The 22068-nt window shown below is 35.5% G+C and overlaps 1 protein-coding gene across 4 annotated transcripts in view; it reads left to right on the top strand.

Moving 5' to 3' along the window:
* Positions 1-22068, top strand: part of SENP1 (SUMO specific peptidase 1) — a 57876-nt gene that overhangs the window by 20047 nt on the left and 15761 nt on the right. For all 4 annotated transcript variants that reach the window (XM_012755016.3, XM_012754928.3, XM_012754840.3 and 1 more), the window contains 7 exons: positions 5325-5428; positions 5511-5794; positions 8853-8907; positions 13076-13114; positions 13916-14000; positions 14468-14623; positions 15524-15655. In XM_012755016.3, coding sequence (XP_012610470.2) covers positions 5325-5428; positions 5511-5794; positions 8853-8907; positions 13076-13114; positions 13916-14000; positions 14468-14623; positions 15524-15655 — 855 coding nt within the window. The remainder of the gene's footprint in view (positions 1-5324; positions 5429-5510; positions 5795-8852; positions 8908-13075; positions 13115-13915; positions 14001-14467; positions 14624-15523; positions 15656-22068) is intronic.

Below are 22068 nucleotides of genomic sequence, written 5' to 3'. Positions count from 1 at the left end.
GGATTTCCATATGCAGAGGGACATTGGATCCTTATCTCACACCATATACAAAAATCTACTAAGTGGATTAGAAAAACTTAAATGTAAGATGAAAAACTCTAAAACTACTAGAAGAAAATGGGAAAAACTGTACAACATTGGTCTGGGCAATGATTTTTTGGATTTGAACCCAAAAGCACAGGCAAAAAAAAGAAAACAAAACAAAAAAGTAAGCTGAGCATTGTGGCACCTGTGTGTAGTCCCAGCTATTTGGGAGGCTGAGGCAAGAGGATTGCTTGAGCCCAGGAGTTTGAGCTATGATGATGCCACTGCTCTGCAGCCTGGTGACAGAGCAAGACCCTGTTTAAAAAAAAATAGACAAATGGGATTACTAAAAACTTCTTCTGTACAGCAAAGGAAACAGTGTACAGAGACAACCTATGGTTTGGGAGAAAATATTCACAAGCCATACATTCTATAAGGGGTTAAGATCCAATATTATGGCCAGGCGTGGTGGCTTATGCCTGTAATCCTAGCACTCTGGGGGGCCGAGGCGGAAGGATTGCTGGAGGTCAGGAGTTCGAAACAAGCCTGAGCAAGAGCAAGACCCCGTCTCTACTATAAATAGAGATAAATTAATTGGCCAACTAATATATATAGAAAAAATTAGTCGAGCGTGGTGGTGCATGCCTGTAGTCCTAGCTACTTGGGAGGCTGAGGCAGTAGGATTGCCTGAGCCCAGGAGTTTGAGGTTGCTCTGAGCTAGGCTGACACCACAGCACTCATTCTAACCTGGGTAACAAAGCAAGACTCTGTCTCAAAAAAAAAAAAAAAAAGATCCAATATTATAAGGAGCTCAAACAACTCAATAGGAAGAAAACAAAAACCCAGTTGAAAATGGGCGGGGACCTGAATAGACATTTCTCAAAAGAAGACATACAAATGCTTAACACATATATGAAAAAATACTCATTGCTGATCATTAGAGAAATGCAAATTAAGTCATCATAAGATATCATCTCATACCTATCAGAATGGCTTTTATCAAAAAGATGAAAGATAACTAACATTGGTGAGGATGTGGAGAAAAGAGAACTATTATGTGCTGCTGGTGGGAATGTAAATTAGTACAGCCATTATGGAGAACAGTATGGAAATTCCTCAAAAAATTTAAAATTACCATATGATTCAGCAATCCCACTTCTGGATATTTTTTATTTTATTTTTTTGAGACAGAGTCTCACTTTGTTGTCCAGGCTAGAGTGAGTGCCATGGCGTCAGCCTAGCTCCCAGCAACCTCAAGCTGCTGGGCTCAAGCGATCCTCCTGCCTCAGCCTTCTGAGTAGCTGGGAGTACAGGCATGCACCACCATGCCTGGCTAATTTTTCCTATATATATTAGTTGGCCAATTAATTTCTTTCTATTTATAGTAGAGATGGGATCTCGCTCTTGCTCAGGCTGCTGTTGAACTCCTGACCTCAAGCAATCCTCCCGCCTCGGCCTCCCAAAGAGCTAGGATTACAGGCGTGAGCCACTGCGCCCGGCCCCACTTCTGGATATTTACCTAAAAGATTTGTAATCAGTTTGTCAAAGAGATGTCTGTACCCCCATGTTCATTGAAGTGCTGTTCCCAATAGCCAAGTTATGACATCAACTTAAGTGTCCGTCAACAGATGAATGGATAAAGAAAATGTGGAATAGATATACAATAGAATACTATTCAACCTTTAAAAGAAGGAAATTCTGTCATTTGGAACAACATGGATGGAGTTGAAGAGTATTATGCTAAATGAAATAAGTCAGGTACAGAAAGACAAATATTGCATGTTCTCATTTATATATGAAATCTAAAATAATCAGACTCATAGAAGCAGAAAGTAGAACGGTGGTTACAAAGTCTGGAGTGGCGGAATGGGAAGATGATGATGAAAAAGAAAAAATCTCAAACAGGTGGAATATGGGATTTTTCCCCCCTCGCACAGGATGATAAATATAGTTAGTAGAGTATTGTACATTTTTAAGTTGCTAGGACAATAAATTTCAAATGTTCTCATCGTACAAAATGTTAAATATTTGACATGAGTGTATTAACTAGCTTGATTTCATTATTCCACATTGTATTCATAAATTATATCACTTTATACCCCATACATTTATACAATTATAAATTGTCCATTTATAATTTTGAAAAAGTTACCTAAACCATTTTTTGTCTGAAATAGTTTTAAATGGAATATAACATACCCAATGTTTTTTGTTTTTAATGAAACTCAAAAAAGAAAAGTACTTCCCATTATTAAAAAAAAAAACCGAAACCTTGTGATCTCCAACTTAGCCTGTATATCAGTGAAAAGTTCTTATATGTACCTTTTAAAAACATAAATTAGTTTAAACTGAAAATACGAGGCTTAAAAAGATCTCAGAAAATTAGTTGAAATGTGGATAACTTATTCCTGTTAGTTTTATGTTGTCTAATGATCGTGTGAGGTGGTTTGGGCTCCGAAGCTTTTCTTTGAAAATATATTGGGGAAAATTATTCATGGGGGACTTTTGGATAGTAAATTAGCTTTTCAGTTCTTTGCAATGCATTCATCTATATTTTTCATAGTTTGCATTAGCAAAATCATTTTATGGCTCCTTGGTTCTTGTCTTATTTGTAAGTATAAAAGTTTATTCTAAGAAAACATTTTGCTGTGTGATGTGACAGAGGAAAGTGTTTTTAATGTGTTGTGGTTGATGTTTTTAGTAAAGCACAAAGACTCTTTTTTTTTTTTTTTTTTTGAGACAGAGTCTCACTTTGTTGCCCAGGCTAGAGTGAGTGCCTTGGCATCAGCCTAGCTCACAGCAACCTCAAACTCCTGGGCTCAAGCAATCCTGCTGCCTTAGCCTCCCAAGTAGCTGGGACTACAGGCATGCACCACCATGCCCGGCTAATTTTTTCTATATATTTTTAGTTGGCCAATTAATTTCTTTCTATTTTTAGTGGAGACCGGGGTCTCACTCTTGCTCAGGCTGGTTTTGAACTCCTGACCTTGAGCAGTCCTCCTGCCTCAGCCTCCCAGAGTGCTAGCATTACAGGCGTGAGCCACCACACCGGGCCCAAAGACTCTTACTGTCTCACTTTTCTCAGTGTTCTCTTGAGGTCTTTATATGATGGGAATGCTTTTTTTATTTTTTAAACATTCCATTAGTACAAAGAGGTACTATGCAAAGTAACCTCTCATATCAGTTTATCTGCTTTACTTTCCTCTCTATAATGTAAAAATATAGTCAAAACTTTTTTTAAATCCAGTTGGGTGGGACAGTAAAAATGAAGTAAAATGTTTGTTAATTAAGAGCTAATTTCTGTGACCGAGGTGTTCTGATTTCTCTTTCCTTCTGTCATCTTTCCCCCCTGAAAACCACGTATTACTTCTATCATATTGTGATGAGGTCATTTGGTGTAGTGGAAAAGTGGAGTCAAGATTTACATTGGATTGTATGCAGAAATTCTGGTCAGTAAAGTGCCATATAACATATGGCTTTTTGTGTGTAGATCACTGTGGAGTTGGTCGACAAATCTCTTACAATCCAATAATCTGTAATGACACTTCATTCTGCTATCTATTTAGTCTTCATAATGGCAATTTTAGATTTTAATAAAGAGACATTTATTTTAATTTTGGTTTTTAAATTTATTTCTCAAGTACTCATATCTTCTCTAGTAGGATAGACAATAAATACCAGTTTGGTTATTGATAGTAGTTTATACCTGGTAATTGTCTTTTTCTAACCATTATTTCTGCGCTATCACTGAAGTGCCTGCCCAATACTGTGGATAGTCTCTTTCACAAGTACTAGAAAAGGAGCCCACCATCATCTTGAGTACAATATTAATGTCTGAGGGAGAAAATAACGGGGGTTATTTTTTTTTCACACAGCCCATTGCAAGTTTGTTTTTCTTTTGAGTCCATTCTTCTACCTAATGCTCAACTAGTTCTTCCTTGTCTCTTATCACTCAATTTATTTAAGTTTAAGGATTGCTCTTTCTCATGGAGAATTGTCATTCCTCACAGTTCAGGTGTATTGTAGTAGATCAGTAACATTATACTGACAATGTAAGTATAATTTACTATGTAGCAAAAAAAAGACTCAAGAAGAAAAAATGTAGTGTCTGTTTACCTTTGTATAGTTAATTACTTAATTCACTTTGCTTTTAACAGACATTTGTAGTTGAATAAAATGCTTATGCACATATTGAAATGTAGCAAGATGCTGCTATCTTTGATACAATGTTTAAAATTCTTTTGTGAAGATTGGTGGTTTAAATAGTATATAGATAAAAAAAATTACTGGGACATATTAGTGAACACAGCCCATTGCGTCAGGGGATCTGTATAGAGTAGATGTTTTGCCAGGGTTTCAAGTTCTGATGTTATCTGGTTCACTGCTAAGTGACCTCATTTCTTCCTATTCTCATTCACATAGACCTTACTGTTTTTTGAACACATTAAGCGTATTCTTGTCTAAGGGCTTTGCATTTGTTATTCGTCTATCTGGAATACTATTTTTATATATTTCTATCACTTACTTCCTCCCTTGGTTTAGGTTTCTGCTGAAATAGTACCTTTTTAGAGAAATCTTACCTGTTCGTGCTCTTCCCCCTCCATCACTTTCTATTCCCTTACCCTTTAATTTTGTTCATACTTCCTGACTAATTTTTTGTTTGTCTGTTCCTTTTACTGTAATATAAACTCCACAAGTACAGGAACTTTATTTTATTCAGTGCAGTATCTTTAGTGATTGGAGCATAGCAGGTGTTCAAGGCAAGGAATGAATGTTATGGAGTATGTCATTTTCCCTAAATTTAGTATTGGGACTTACAGGGGAAAAAGTTGGAGATGAAAATCATCTCTGAAAAATACTTGCACTTAGCCAGAATAGGAAACTGTTGGCAAGATATTTCACTCTAACCGATCTTGACTGTTCTGGTTGCTCCCTTGTGATTTTCTATCAGGAATCAGGGAATTTGTTGGAATACTAATTTAGAGGTCCTCAAATGTTTTATTTCTGGGACTCTTTACCATTTCACTCAAAAGTGATTGCTTACTGGCCTTCTGGTTTCATATCTTATAGTTTCTTTGCACTATTATATACATATAGTTTCCAAAATGCTATCTGGTATTTACTCAGCTCCTCTTATACACACTTGATAATTTTCTAGAATATCCTTAATGTACTGTAATTCTTAATTATCTTCAGGACTCTGCCTGAGCTTTGGACAGAGCTTCTGGAATCCCGTCTAGATGCTACTTTGAGAAATACATGCCTCATTGGTTATGTTTAATTTTTTTTTCCTCTTACAGACAGTTCAAGAAGAAGAGAGAGAGATTTACAGACAGCTGCTACAGATGGTCACAGGGAAACAGTTTTCTGTAGCCAAACCTACCACACATTTTCCTTTACACCTGTAAGTCACAGGCACATATTTCAGATGAATTTAATTCTACAATTTGTTATTTGATATTGAAACTATATTCTTCTCTTGCTAGGTCTCGATGTCTTAGTTCCAGTAAGAATACTTTGAACGACTCATTGTTTAAAAATGGAAATTCTTGTGCATCTCAAATCATTGGCTCTGATACTTCATCATCTGGATCTGCCAGCATTTTAACTCCCCAGGAACAGCTGTCCCACAGTGTATACTCCCCATCATCTTATGCCCCAGATGTTGCATTTGGATCCAAAGATTCTGATCTTCTCCATCAATCCCACTATCACCACTCTCTTCCACATCAGCCAGATAACTTATCAGCTTCAAATACACAATCCGAAGGTAAAAATGGTATTGTTTAACTATATTTTTAATCCTAATAGCCTGTTGTTTATTGGCTCCATTACAGGTAACATCATAATATACATATAAATTAACATATATGAGTTGAACATCCAAATGCAAAATCCAAAATGGTCCAAAATCTGAAACGTTTTGAGTGCCAACATGATGTTCTGTGGAAATGCTCATTGGAGGATTTCGGATTTGGAATTTTTGGATTTGGGATGCTCAGCTAATGTAATGCAAATATTCCAAAATCTGAAAAAAATTGAAATTTTAAACACTTCTGGTCCCAACCACTTCACATGAGGCATACCCAATTGTAAGATACTTTAAATACATGTAATCAGTTAATCATGCCATGAGTAAACTAACCCTACAAATAAGATACTCTTTTTCATCTATCAAGATGCAAATGATTTGATATAATATTTTATTTAAACAATTAACTTCCTGAATAGAGTCTGTTATTCAACCTAATTGCTTCATCTCTTTCTCGTTTCTGTTACTTTACAGTGATAATTAAGAACTCTGAAATTCTAGGCATTTCGAAATATCGAATAAGTTTTAAAGTATATATACTTAATTACCATGTAATACTAAACTTATATAGTAGGTTTATGCACTTCAGAATGTCAGCAAGTTTTTCTTTTTATTTCATGGAAATATGAAAGTACAAACATTTTGGTTACATTCTATATCTTTGCCTCTCCCTAGCAAGTGTTAGAGGTATACCTTTCCCCTCCACAATGCTCACTACATCCCTCAGATGTGGGTCTACCTCCCCAACCCCTGAATCCCTGGTGAAGACCACCACCATTTGAGCACCATAATGTTAATCAGTCAGTACCAATTTGATGGTGAGTACATGTGGAGCCCATTTTTCTGATCTTGTGTCACCTCACTTTGGATAATGGGCTTAAGCTTAATCCAGGATAATATAAGCGGTGGTAGCTCGCTGTCAATTCTTAGAATTGAGAAATGTCTGCAAGTTTTGGAAACAAAAGGAGTTTTCCACCTAACTTTCAGCTAAAATATTCAGTCTCTTAGCATTCCAGTTAATTAAGATTTTGCTATGATAGATTTTGTTTCTTAGTTTATCCCTTCTTTAGGTATATATTATATGTGTATTTATGGCATGTACTTAGGTATGTAACTTAAGTGGTTAGATATTAGGAAATATTTGATAGATGGAGCATCAGTCTTTAAGGCTCTACCCTCTTTCCTCAAGTCATTTGATTTTTTTTTTTAATCTACTCATCATTTTCTGAAAATTCTCACTTGGGGATTAAAAGTTTTGGTGGCAGGCCGAGCAGGTGGCTCACGCCTGTAATCCTAGCACTCTGGGAGGCCGAGGTGGGTGGATTGCTCGAGGTCTGGAGTTCAAAACCAGCCTGAGCAAGAGCAAGACCCCGTCTCTACTATAAATAGAAAGAAATTAATTGGCCAACTAATATATATAGAAAAAATTAGCTAGGCATGGTGGCGCATGCCTGTAATCCCAGCTACTTGGGAGGCTGAGGCAGTAGGATTGCTTGAGCCCAGGAGTTTGAGGTTGCTGTGAGCTAGGCTGATGCCATGGCACTCACTCTAGCCTGGGCAACAAAGTGAGACTCTTGTCTCAAAAAAAAGTTTTGGTGGCATCATTATATAGCTACATATATTCATGAATATATATCAATGTATTACAATTTTTAGGTGATTTACTGAGAACTGTCATTTTTTTAAAAAAGTAAAAAGAGCCCTTTAACCTAAGAAAAATACATTGTGTGGTAGATATTAAATACAACTAAACAAGAAAATATGGTACATTGCACTATTTAATTACTTGTGTCATTTAATAAGTACTCTAATCATAGCACTTCAGAAGGACATGATTCTTGCCTTTCAAGAGTACTCAACAGAGAAAATAAATGATAGAATAAAAAAAAAACTTGTACTTTTTAGACTCCTATAGTTCTATTTCTCTCCCTGTCCTCCTCTTCTCTGCCTTAACCGTTCCCTTCTTCTATTCCCCTTCCTACTCTTCTTTTTCCCCTGCTCCCTCCCTTTCCTCCTCTCAGTTAATTCAGTCTCACTACAGATCATGAACTACCATAGTCTCCCCCTTATCCCTGGTGGATGTGTTCTGAGACCCCCCAGTGAGTGCCTGCAACCATGGATAGTACACTATATACATAACACACACTATGTTTTTTCTACACATGCATACCTATGATAAAGTTTAATTTATAAATTAGGCACAGTAAGAGATTAACAACAATAATAACTAATAATAAAATAGAACAATTATAACAATATACTATAATAAAGGTTTTTTTCCCTTATTAAGTGGAGAATTTTCTCCTTTGCACTTAAAGGAAGTATGTTTTACGGCTTCTCTTTGGCATATCTCAGTTGCCAGCATCTACTTTTGCACTTCAAGGGTATTATTAAATAAAATAAGGTTTACTTGAACACAAGTATTCCTGTATTGAGACAGTTGATCTGGTAACCAAGATGACTATTCAGTGACTAATGGGCAGGTGTTACATGCAGTGTCGATACTCTGTACAAAGGGATGATTCATGCCTGGGATAGAGCTGGACAGTGTGAGATTTTTATCACACTACTCAGAATGATGCACAGTTTAAAACTAATTGTTTCTTTCTGGAATTTTCCATGTAATATTTTTGGACCATAGCTGACCATGAGTAACTGAAACTGCAGAGAGCAAAAGCCCACCGATAAAGGGGGACTACTGTAAAGGCTTTTAAGAAATCCTGGCATGTCTTGCTCCCCTGAAACAGAAAGAAGCATCACAGAAGTAGATGCTGAAGGGCAAATATGCTTGTGTTTCCGAGCAACTTTGTGAAGCAAGCTATTTCCTAAGACCTATTTGTGGTCTTGGTGAAAATGGACTTGCCTCTCTCTCTTCCATCTTACCTTTGTCCTTATGCTGTGTTATTTTTGTGGAAATAGAATATAACAAAATATAGGAACATAAGCTAAGACATCTAGAAAGTATAACTGTGTGGCATTTTGTTAATAATGAAATGTTCTGTGTTTCTTCATTTAGGGTCAGATTCTGTGATTTTACTGAAAGTGAAAGAGTCCCAGACTCCAACTCCCAGGTAAACTTTGGAAAAAAGTCATTCTTAACATTTTATTTTCCCTTTCTTTAGTCACAATTTCTTCACTAAAAGTTACATATTACAAAAGTAAAACTACCACAATTCAAACATCTCTCATGTATTATTTGAATTATTTCAGTGACTTTCTAGTTGTTGTTCTTTCCTTCAGCCTCCATTTTGTTCTTCATTCCATCTTCCACCATACTATGTTTTCTAATCCATTCTTCGGCTTTGTTCTTTAGTCTCTCCTCCATGCTGCAATCAAGTGATCTTTCGAAAATTCATATCTGATCATTCTTTAAAGGAGTTTTATGATCATTTATTAAACTCTTTCAAGAGTGGCTTATCAGGCATAGAATTAAGCTCAGGCTCCTTAGTACGGTATACAAAGCACTTCCTTCATAAGCCTCGCTTTCTATTGTACATTCTTTCTCCTTTAGCAATCATTTGTTGAGAGGCTGCTGTGTACCAGATACTAAGTATATACATTGGGGAAAACAGCAGTCAACAAGATAGTCCTTGTTCTCAAGGAGCTTGCATTCTAGTTGAGGGGAAATGTGGAGGACAGATAGTGAACAATAAGCGAATAAACATACACATGGTGGTGTTAAGTACTGTGAAGAAAACTGAAGTAGGATAATATATAGACAGGGGTTAGGAGGACACTATTTATCTAGGGTGGTCAGTGCAAGCCTCTAATAAAGTGACATTTGAGTATAGACATGATGGAGGTGAGAGAGGGAGCCATATGGAAATATGGGACTCTTCTGTATATTTTTGTATGCTGTACTATTTTCAGTTTGTAAATGTGATATGCATTTTCTTGCCTTCAAATTCACTGTTCCTTCTGCCTAGAATTTCCTCCCTACCTCAACTTGTCTGTCATTAGTCTCTTTCTTTTTCTTTTAAGTCTCAATTCAAATATGATCTTCTGGTCTCAAATTCCTGGGCTCCAGCAATCCTCCCACCTTGGCCTCTCACAGTGCTAGGGCTACAGATGTGAGCCACTGTGCTTGGTCAAATCTGATCTTCTATGCAAAACTTCTCTGTGAGGCATCAAATACTTCTTCCTCTAGACTCCAATAGGTTACTAAAGGTTACTGTAATTGCTGTGTCTTTGCCTTATATGGCCTTGGCAATTCAATTGCTAGGATGATGATAATATCAGTTTCCTTTGAGAAAATTAGGGATAATGAAATGTGCTTTCTCATCTCAGTTCCCCTACTTCTTTGCAGCTCTCCTATAGTTCCAAGCTTTAGGTATTTCTTAAAACTTTCTATTTGTTAAGTCTGTCAGGGAGATGTCACAGTTTGGATTCTTTATTTGTTATGTTTATTTGGAGTCAGACCTGGCTTCTGATCTTGGCTTTTCCAGGAATCATGTAACTTTGGACCAGTTACTCTTCTGAATCTCAAGTTTCCTTATCAATAAAATGCCAGTATTAATACATTCTTTTGAATTGTGAAGATTAACTTGCAGATAAAGCACTTATTTTTATAAGTTTTTCACCTGAAGCACTCAAAGTACGTATTCTTTTTTGGGAAGAAGTCGATCTCAGGTTAAGAGGGATCTCATTCTTTCAATGGTTCTTTACTAAGTCTGCCTTTCCTTTACAGAGAATTTCTCCTAAATGATGACTGAAGAATGAGATGGAAGGGGAAATGGTGTGTTGGGTTAGGCTATTGGAGTGGTGCTGTTTGTTGATGTTGGCACCTACTCTGCCAAGGCTCTATTCTTAATTTTCTACCACTGCCTGTCCGTTAAGTTCTAGTAATGAAGATCTGCCCTGATTTCCCAGAATATGCCATGCTGTTTCATACCTCTGTGCCTTCATATATTCTGATCCCTCTGCCTAGAATTCTCTTTCTCTCCTTGTCCACTTGTTTGTTTTGCTTTTCAAAATTTAATGAGGTATTATTTTTTTCTCAGAGTGTTTCTCTGACTTCTCCAGATAATATTAGTTTTTCCCTGCATACCTCTACCTTGTTTGTTACTAATACCTTTCCACTTATTACCCAGTGCTGATCAAAGTGCCTAGCATGCAATGAGTGCTTAGTAAATGAATCTGTGCTAAATAAATGAATTTTCTACAGAATTCTCTTTTGAGTAGCCCAAGTACTCATTTTTTTTCCCTTTGTTTAATGCTTTGGTCTATTGAAAGATATTTTAACTCTAGTAGAAAGAATATAGTCTTTGGAATTAGATAGATAAGATTTCTAATCCTGGCTCTTCCAAGAGAAATTATCCTTCTGAAACTCATTTTCTTTTTCTGTACAGTATGAGTAGTAATTCCTTGTTAGATACTATAGTGAGGTTTAAATAATATGGGGATTATCATGAGGCTTAACTAATGTAAAACACTGAGTAGAGTTTTACATGTAGAGCACTAAGTAGGTGCTCAAAAAATAGTTGTAGTTATTGTTACTGTATACCTCAATTATATGAGAAATAGTATATAATCTCTTTGGAAAAGCAGATTTCCCCTGTTTTGCTTTCCTGAGCCAGTGAATACCTTAGTTCATTGAAGAAAAGTGCTTACCCCTACATTGCATATTTATTCAACAAATACTGAGTGCCTTCTATGTGCTAGGCACTATTCTGGTTGCAGAGGATAGAGTAGTGTACAAAAAACCCCAAATATTCCTATCCTCATTAAGTTTATATCTTAATAAGAGAAATAGATTTGAATAGCATGATCCATTATTATGACATTCTTGTCACATCTTTATAGTGTATAATAAGTATGTTCTCATGTTTATTTGCTTTTAGTATCACAAACTAAATTGCCTTTCACAGTGTTACCACTATTTCTGTGGTTTTCTGTCTTCATTGTTATGTTCGTTGTTTACTGTCATAGGCCCTCTTTAACCTCAGTGACAAGGGGAGGCAATAGAACAGCGTTTTCATTGCTAAATCCCAAACTAAGGATGATTGGGAAAACTAATCTTTAAAGTTAGGCTAAGGAGCAAGAGATACCTTCTGAGCCTTTTTCATGCCCTCACTAGGACATATTGTAGAGATTTAAGAACTGAAAAGGACTCTACTCACTGTATTTTACAAATCCAGAAGCTAGGGCCCATAGAAGTGAAGTGAGTTGGTCAAAATCATAAAGTTAATCAGTGACACCTCCAGGACATTCAAGTCTCTTAACTCCCAATTTGATGCTCTGTGTACCTGTTCTGTATATTTAAAAGTTTTCTTTGGAAAAATGTTCATTCTTATTCCATTTGTTTCTGTGATAGATCCCTTAGTTAGGGATTTATAAGGACATAAGGAAGTTTGAGAAAAAACAAGAAGCCGGCCGGGCGCTGTGGCTCACGCCTGTAATCCTAGCTCTTGGGAGGCCGAGGCGGGCGGATTGCTCAAGGTCAGGAGTTCAAAACCAGCCTGAGCAAGAGCGAGACCCCGTCTCTACTATATAAATAGAAAGAAATTAATTGGCCAACTGATATATATATAAAAAATTAGCCGGGCATGGTGGCGCATGCCTGTAGTCCCAGCTACCAGGGAGGCTGAGGCAGAAGGATCACTCGAGCCCAGGAGTTTGAGGTTGCTGTGAGCTAGGCTGATGCCACGGCACTCACTCTAGCCTGGGCAACAAAGCGAGACTCTGTCTCAAAAAAAAAAAAAACAAGAAGCCCTAGAACAAATAACTACTTACGAATCTGCTAAACATTGTTCACTTGGGTTGTGTCTGCAAGAGCCACATGGATTAGAATTGGCCTCTCATCTTTAGAGTAGAGTTGTGTTACTGATTCTTTGCTTTGGCTTATTGGCTTGTTAGCTATTTGATGTGTATTATTTTGGGGGTGGGGATTTTTGGTAAATCTGTCAGTCTGAACCATTTGGGAGGAGTAATGTTCCAGCTTAATATACTATCTTGAGAAGTGATGTACTCTTTCACTTAATGTTGGTTTCATGTAAGTAAGGAGCTATACTTCTGAACTTTGGGTCATCTTTTAAAGTAATAGGTATGCAAATGACTCATTTGTATTCCTTTAATTCCCAGTTACAATTATTTTATGTCATTTAGGTATCTTTTATTTATTCCATACTTATAGAGCACTCTTATAAACTATATAAATGATTGCTTTTGTTGGTGAAAATATTTGAATTTTCTTATAAGACTTCTTGCTCATTTGTCATATTTTTCTTTTCCTACATATAGTCCTACTTTCTTCCAGGCAGAGCTGTGGATCAAAGAATTGTAAGTTATTTATTTTTGTTACCATTTTTCTTTCTCGGTCACTGTATTTTCAATTAGAAGAAATCAAACAATTAGCTGATCACTCTGCCTATTTTTAGTCAATAAGAATTACCTATTTATACTCTTTTAAGTTCTTGGGCTTTTAAAATTTTGTTGGAGTTAGAAGATTTCTGTACTTATGTTTATTAAATCTATAACAATTGTTGAAGCTAAATTGAATTGGAAAAATATTTCAAGGTTAGCTATTATATAAAAAGGAAAGTAAATGCCCTTATTTTGACATTGATAAAACTACTTTGTGGAATAATTCATATTTCTGGAGTTTGTAAAATCACTGAAAGCATTTAGTCTCCAGTTTCAGGAACTCACCTTAAGTTATCCAAATGCCCTGGTCTTGATGATTAAAAAAAAATAAACCATCAAAAATATAATATTTGAATTAAACCTCAATTATATCTTATACTATTTACTCCTTTGGGGTTCAACCCCCCCATTTTTGGATTTCCACAATAATCTTAGAAGCGTGTTATGAAAACTACATATTTATAAAAATTCACAACAGTTATCTGTTCACATTTAGCAACACACTGATATTTTTAATCATTTCAGTAAAAATGGTAGAATAAACCACACCATATGGTTTCACTCTGTGTCTTAAAATTTAAGTGTTGTGTTAAGTTAGTGTAAGGATTTTAGACTCTTTTTGTGAGGGTTCTGTATTTAGTACTCACTGTGCATCAACAATGTGTTTGATGCTAAGAGGGTGGTCCACAGTGTGTCACTTTCCTTTTCATTTCCTAGAACTAGTGTTTATGATTCTCGAGCACGGGAAAGATTGCGCCAGATTGAAGAGCAGAAAGCACTGGCATTACAGCTTCAAAACCAGGTAAAAAAAAATTGGGATCATAATATAAATAAATAGCACATCTGAGTTGAAATTATTTTGGAAGATTATCCAGATTTGGATAATTGCTATTGTAATTGCAAGATTGTATAGTAGAATAGCATTTTATGGTAAGTGGTGTATATACTCTTGGTCTATCCAGTCAGTACTACTCAGTGTACAGAAGACAAATACAGATGGTCCCTGATGTTACAATAGTTCGACTTACAATTTTCTACTTTACAATGGTGTGAAAGCTATAAGCATTTCAGTATACTCGACTTAGAATGGGTTCATCAGGATATAGCCCTATCATAAGTGGAGGAGCATCTGTAATATTTTTGTGATTTTTTTTAATCACAGCTATTTATTTCACTTATTCTACTTATTCTGAAGTTCTGTCTTTCAGAGATTGCAAGAACAGGAACATAAAGTACATGATTCACTTATTCTGAAGTTATGTTTTTCAGAGATTGCAGGAACAGGAACATTCAGTACATGATTCAGTAGAACTGCATCTTCGTGTACCTCTTGAGAAGGAGATCCCTGTTACGATTGCCCAAGAAACAGAAAAAAAAGCTCATAAATTAACTGATAGTGAAGATGAATTTCCTGAAATTACAGAGGTAAATTACATACTATAAATTTCTGCACTAGTAAGGATTATATTTAGAAAAAATGCTTTGGACAAATTTCAAACATAAAAGCAATAGGACAGTTGGTGTTTTAAGTTTTATTGCATACTTCTGCTTTCATTTGCATTGCATACCAATCTTGGCTTTATTTTTTAAGTATCATTGAAAATTGTTAAAAGAATTTTGAGTGACTTATAGCAACTTGAGTGAAAACATTTAATAAATTTTTATTTAATGCACATGTACAGTAATTTTACATCAAATTGTAAGCTGAGATTTACTATTTTTAATTAACAAAACCCATTACAGAAAATTTTGAAAATACATAGAAGTTTATGTACATTTTTAAATAATCTGTTCCTTTATTCATACTTCTGTTTGAAAAACTATCACACAGTTTGCTGGTGAGCATAACACATTTATTATAGTTGTACTGGACTTCATATTTTAAATCTAAAAAATTTTTTCTGGGAAAATAGTATCTAAAAGATACCACATTTATTCCCTTACTACCTTTTATGGAAAATTCCGTTTGTCAGGAAATCATCTGGATCAGTGATATAAAATATAGTTAGGTCTTCTCATGGGCTTAGAAACTTTGTTAGCCCAAGGTTATTCTAGACTTTAGAAATTATTTTAATATGAAACAAGGATCTAAATGTTGCACAGAAAAAGAGAAGGGAGGACTAGATGAAATGGAAAGAAGTAATCAGGGAGATTGTGGGGAAAGAAGAGAAACCAAAATGTTAGATGAAAGTAAATTGATTAATAGTAAATTGATAAACAGTTGATTAGTGATACATATAGTCTAGGGCTTATATGGGGATTGGTGAGAAATCTGGTTTGCCTGAGTCACATATATTTGATCTCTGACACCTTTTGGTTCCCTAGGAAATGGAGAAAGAAATAAAGAATGTATTTCGTAATGGGAACCAGGATGAAGTTCTCAGTGAAGCATTCCGTTTGACCATTACTCGCAAAGATATTCAAACTCTAAATCATCTGAATTGGCTCAATGATGAGGTAATCTTGCACCTAGTTTTACATACAAATAGTAAGTGAATGTTAAATGGAAATTTAATCAAGGCATTAATCTCACTATTTCTCAAAGTGTGGTCTTTGGATGACCTGCATTAGAATCACCTTTCACAGACAGGCCTCTGCATTCTCCTGACTGTGAGGGAGTATGGTGAAGATACATATTTTTAATAAGCATTTCAGGTGATTTTTATGTATTTTAAAATAAAGTCTGAGAACTGCTGAATTTACCTTTTATTGAATTGAAGAGTTGAACAATGAAGAAAAGGGCATTCACGCACTGGTATTCTCACACCCTACACTGCAATTCACATCTTCTGAGCAAGTATTTAATAGCTGACCATGTTGCCGCATGAAGGAATACTTTGAGATTTCTATAGGAATCCAGTTCTATTTCCCTTTCTACCTCTACTTGTTTTAGGTCACTTATATTATGAATGATAAGCTTTCTAAAATAGCCTCCAATTATATATGAAATTTTTTTTTTTTTTTTTTGAGACAGAGTCTCACTTTGTTACCCAGGCTAGAGTGAGTGCCGTGGCATCAGCCTAGCTCACAGCAACCTCAATATCCTGGGCTGAAGTGATCCTCCTGCCTCAGCTTCCCGAGTGGCTGGGACTACAGGCATGCACCACCATGCCCAGCTAATTTTTTGTATATATATTTTTAGTTGGTCAATTAATTTCTTTCTATTTTTGGTAGAGATGAGGTCTCGCTCAGGCTGGTTTCAAACTCCCGACCTCGAGCAAGCCGCCCGCCTCGGCCTCCCAGAGTGCTAGGATTACAGGCGTGAGCCACCGCACCCGGCCTTATATATGACATTTTTTTAACTGACATGGAAAAGTTATATTATTGGCTGGGCATGGTGGCTCACACCTGTAATCCTATCACTCTGGGAGGCCGAGGCGGGCGGATTGCTCAAGGTCAGGAGTTCAAAACCAGCCTGAGCAAGAGCAAGACCCCGTCTCTACTATAAGTAGAAAGAAATTAATTGGCCAACTAACATATAGAAAAAATTAGCTGGGCATGGTGACACATGCCTGTAGTCCCAGCTACTCGGGAGGCTGAGGCAGCAGGATTGCTTGAGCCCAGGAGTTTAAGGTTGCTGTGAGTTAGGCTGATGCCACAGTACTCACTCTAGCCTGGGCAACAAAGCAAGACTCTGTCTCAAAAAAAAAAAAAAGAAAAGTTATATTATTATTAAATATTTGATATATTGGGCAAAAACAAAGTTATAGCCTTCACCTCCCAATTACAATTATTTTACGTATATTAATTACACTACAATCTTTAAACTGATGTATTCCTAAGCCTGTAGGTGCCTGTTTTATCTCAGAAGGGTATTTTCACAGCAAAAGGAGAGAACTGGGTTGGGTGACTTTTCCTAAGTAGTTCCTTTGCTTGGCCTACTAGGAGCATCCCTGCCTCATCCTCAGGGTACACTCAAGCTTCACAGCTGTGGAGGATTTTTAGATTCTCTGTATAGTAAGGACTAAATATTCTAGATATCCATATCCTGTTTTGTATGCTTAGGATTTTCCAAATAGTATTGGCTAACATATATTGAGCATTTACCTCGTGTTAGGCACTATTCTAAGTGTTATTATTCTAAGTGTGTCTAAGAATTCTTGTGTGTTCTGGTCCTACAATAGTCATCATGTCCTTGGAAGTAGACACTAGAACTTTATCATCTTTATTTTATAGATAAAGAAGACATACAAAGATTAAGAAACTTGCAAGGTTGTGTAGCTAGTAAGTAGTAGAGCCAAGGTTCAGACCCAAGCATTGGGTCTTAACTACTATATCATCCTGCCTCAGAATCTTAAATTAGATTCTGTCTTAGGATCAGGTGTATAGGACTTAGGAGCCATATGTCATGCCCAGGATGTTGATTTTCTTTTGGGTCAGCTGAACTAGCCTCATTCTTTTTGTTACTGGTCAGTTTACAAGATAAAAGTTTCATCCCTGAAAAATATCTGTGACCTAGAACAGTAAGAAAGGTATGGTTTTATGCTGTCTTTATTTAGGGGAAACTCTCTTTGCTGCTTTTGGCTCAGATATTAGACCATTGGATCAAATAATAGAAAAAAAAAAGAAGCTCACCAAATCAAAGGGGGAAATGAAAATCAAGGATAGTCAGATATGTGGTCTTTTGCCATTTTTTGCCTGCCACTACTGGAGGGGAGGATTCAGTTATTCTAGCCTGTTGTAAATTATGCAAAACCTTCTAGGGGGCAGCAGTGAGTAGGATATGAACTGAGTTCTTGCTGTTTACTGTGGTAGTTACCTCAGTGAGATCCCTTACAGAGACAGCATTCATCAGGACATATTTTCCATTCCCTGGGCCCATCAGAGGCTGGATTTTTAGCAAGCAAAGTTAATGGAAATTATATTATTTAGAGGAGATGAGGGGAAGGAATGATTCCTTGTCTACTTTATCCCTACCACACCTACTCATAACTTTGTCAGGAAGTGCTTTTCTTCTGAGTTCAGAATAATGCTAACCTTGAAAGTAGGTGCCAATTCACATGTCCATAATGATTAGAACTATTTTTAAAAGCACTGTTTTCAAAGTACCATACTTCTTGGGCTTTCAAAGTTATTGCCCTTGAAAAGCTAACGTTCTGATGGAGTATTACTAGATATCCTGAAGTATTGATACTGAAGAATACTTAATTGTTTCTCAGTCATAAAGTATCAATCTTCTTTTGGAAGTAAGTTACCCTCTCTTCATTCCTGTTCTCCTTCCCTCAGATATTTTCGTTAATAACCATATCTCTTCTTTTTGTATTTCTTGTCAGTTTTATAGGATGTATAAAATAAAGTGACTGATACATTATTCTTACCATTTTATAGATAAGTATTACCATATAATAGCCAAGAAGTGAAAGGAATCAGATTCAGTTTATTAGGAAAATAAAATCCAGAAATCCTATAACTAGAATATGAACAGAAAGCCATTAGGCTACCTTTGCCTGTTTCTTTTCTAAAAGAAGACTAGAGTGCCTATTCCTGCAATAAGCTTTCAAAAGTTTTTTCATTAATGGATTTATATATAGGCAAATTTCGTTAAATTCTGTATAGCTTCAAAGGACCAATGATTGACAGATTCACATTTTACCTCAATATAAAAAAATGAAATCTTTCAAAAATGTAATAAGGGGACTGGCTACCTATAAAGAATACAAAAAGAGGCAGGAAGACTGATAAATCCCAGACATTGTAGATGATGATTTCTATACTGGATGAGATTGGCTATTAATAGAAATAGGGGAGGAGGATAGGGTTAAAGAGGAGAGGAATTAGTTGCAAAAGTAGGTTGAAAGTCACAATTAGGAAACAAAGAAATATTTTCAAATGAGTATCAATGCTAGAAATTATTAATTCCTGAGAATTGAATTGAATGACTTCTGGAATCCCTTCTAACTTTAAGATTCTAGGTTAATGATCCTGAGAACAGGACTGCTTTGGGCTTTGTGTTTCTCTTTATAGCTAAATAGTTCTGCTTCTTTAAGGAACCTAAGGATTATTTTATAGAGGTACATGGAAATGATTTAGGTATACAAGTAAATAAAACTGACTTTTGCTTCTGGTCATGACAAAGTAAAAGGAACAAGATTTATCATTTCAACTTAACTAGAAAACTAGACAAAATATATGAAACAATAATTTTTAAACATTGGCTGACAGGTAGTATAGGACAGTGATCCCTCCGAGACAGAAAATAAAAGCTCTAATTTCTTTACTTATTGGGGTGGTATATGTGTGTTGTGGGGAGGGGCTGGCAGAACCTGTGTAGAGGTGCTCTCCTCAAGTCTTTGGCTGAGTACTAATCTGTGCATGTATGAGAAGAAGCTGCCAGATGCTAGGGAAAGAACCATGAGAAAGAAGGCATCAGCACAATTTTAGAGCCAACACAGGTGCCAATAGTTTATGTTCCAACCAGTTAGAGTGGAAAAGCCTAAGTCACAAGGCATGGAGTAAAATTATCAGAATGGTATTGTCTCAGGAGAGGAACCAAACTGACTCTAGATAAAGGCTGCTTTGGATCCACTATAACAAAGCTTAAAAACAAATCTCAAAACTTGAAACTGATCTAAGCAAGTTAATTATATCACAGAAAAAAGCCCAACAATATTTAAAGTAGTACAACAAACCCTAGCAATAACAAAACCCAACAACATAAAATTCACAATGTCCAACATCCAGTCAAAAATTACCAGGCATACAAAGAGGAAGGAAAATACAACTTATGATGAGGTAGAAAACCATTAACTAAAAACATCCAGGAATGACTAAATTGATAAAATTAGTAGACAAGGATATTAAAACAAGTATTTATAAATATATTCCATATATTCAGGAAGGTAGAGGAAAATGGACATTATGGGGAGAGAAATGGAAGATATTTTTTAAAAGACCCAAATTGAACTTCTAGAGATAAAAAAATGTATCTGAAATAAAAAATACATAAGGTGGTATTAATAGTAGATTAGAAACTTCTGAGGAAAAAAATTGTGAACTTAAAGGTATAGCAATAGAAACTGTCTAAAATGAGATCCAGAAAAGAGACCAAGAAAGATGAGAAGACCATCAGTGAGCTATGTATAATATCAAGCAGTCTAAGCATGTAATTAGAATACCAGAGGAAAGGTGGGGGCATAGGTGGTACCAGAAGTGTCTGAAGAAATAATGGTAGATGATTTTTCCAAACTTGAAAACTAAACTGGCAATTCAAGAAATTCACCATAGAAGAAGAAGAAACACCATCCTAAAATGTATAACAATCAAATAGATGAAAACAGATGGAAATTTCAGTCTATACAAAAGAAAGAAAAGCAATAGAAATGCTCTCATTTTTTAATATCTCAAAAAGACCGTTGATTAAAGTAGAACTAAAACAACATACTGTGGGATTTACAGCATGTAGAAATAAAATATATGACAATCATGGTACAAAGTAGGGGACAAAAATGGAAGTACAAATTATTATAAGACTCGACACTATGCGTGAAGTGGTTTGTTATATGAAGATAGACTTTGATAAGTTAAAGAACAATGTGAATCCTAGAGCAACCACTAAAAAACAACAACAAAAAAGGGTATATTTAATAAGCCAGTAAGATAAAATGGAATTTTAAAAATCCAAAGAGGCAGGAAAAGAAGAAAAAGATACAAAGAACAGATGGGGGAAATAAAAAAAAAAGAGCAAGATGATAGATTTAAACCCAACTATATCAATAATAAATGTAAATGATCTAGACCAACACTGTCTAATAGAAATATAATGTGAGTCATGTATTTTAAATTGTCTAGTAGTCACATTAAAAAAGTAAAAAGAAATAGGTGAAATTAATTTTAATAATATTTTTATATAACCCAGTATATCCAAATTTTAGAAATGGTTTATAAAAACCAATTTAAAATTTAAACCAATTTAAATTTTATATTCCAATATATCCATGTACCTCTATAAAACAATCTTTAGGTTCCTTAAAGAAGCAAAACTATTTAGCTATAAAGAGAAACACAAAGCCCAAAGCAGTCCTGTTCTCAGGATCATTAACCTAGAATCTTAAAGTTAGAAGGGATTCCAGAAGTCATTCAATTCTCAATATGTTATTTCAGTATGTATCAATATTAAATTTTATTAATGAGATATTTTACTTTCTCTTTGAAATGCAGCATGTGGTTTATACTTATAGCACATCTCAATTTGGAGTGGTCATACTTCAAGTGCTCAACAGTCACATTTGGCTAGTGGCTACCCTGGTAGACAGTATAGGTTAAATATCCAGTTAAAAGGCAGACATTGTCAGATTGGATAAAAAGATGTGTACAAGAAACCATTTTAAATGTAAAGACGCAGATGGGTTTACAAATGTAAAAAGATGGAAAAATATACAACGCAAACACTAATCAAAAGAAAATGAAGTGGTAGTATTACACAATGTAGATTTTAGAACAAGAATATTACCAGTGACAGATATTTCATAAAGGGTTCAGTTCATCAAGAAGGTTTAACAACTTAAATATGTGTACACCTAATAACAGAACTTTAAAATACGTGAAGCATAAACTGATAGAAATAAAAGAAGAAATAGACAAATCTAAAATTACTGTTGGAGATTTCAGTGCCTCTCAATAATTGATAGACTAACTAGACAGAAAATCAGTAAGGATGTGGAAGACTGGAACAGGTAGATGGATTCCATGCACCCAAATGTTTACATGCCAGAAATACTTTTTCTTTTACTCAGCCCTATATGCCCTATCTCACATGGAGAAGTGAGATAGCTGCAGCAATTCCTGTCTCTTTATTCTCCCTCCCTGTTCTCCCTGTCTTTTCTTACTACTAATTTACGTGGATGAATTGGTAAAATAGCAAGCAGATATGT

The sequence above is a fragment of the Microcebus murinus genome, chromosome 10, assembly GCF_040939455.1.
Source record: "Microcebus murinus isolate Inina chromosome 10, M.murinus_Inina_mat1.0, whole genome shotgun sequence".
NCBI classification, from domain to species: domain Eukaryota; kingdom Metazoa; phylum Chordata; class Mammalia; order Primates; family Cheirogaleidae; genus Microcebus; species Microcebus murinus.
Note: the sequence above shows the minus strand (reverse complement) of the source record. Positions and strands in the feature narration are given on the sequence as shown.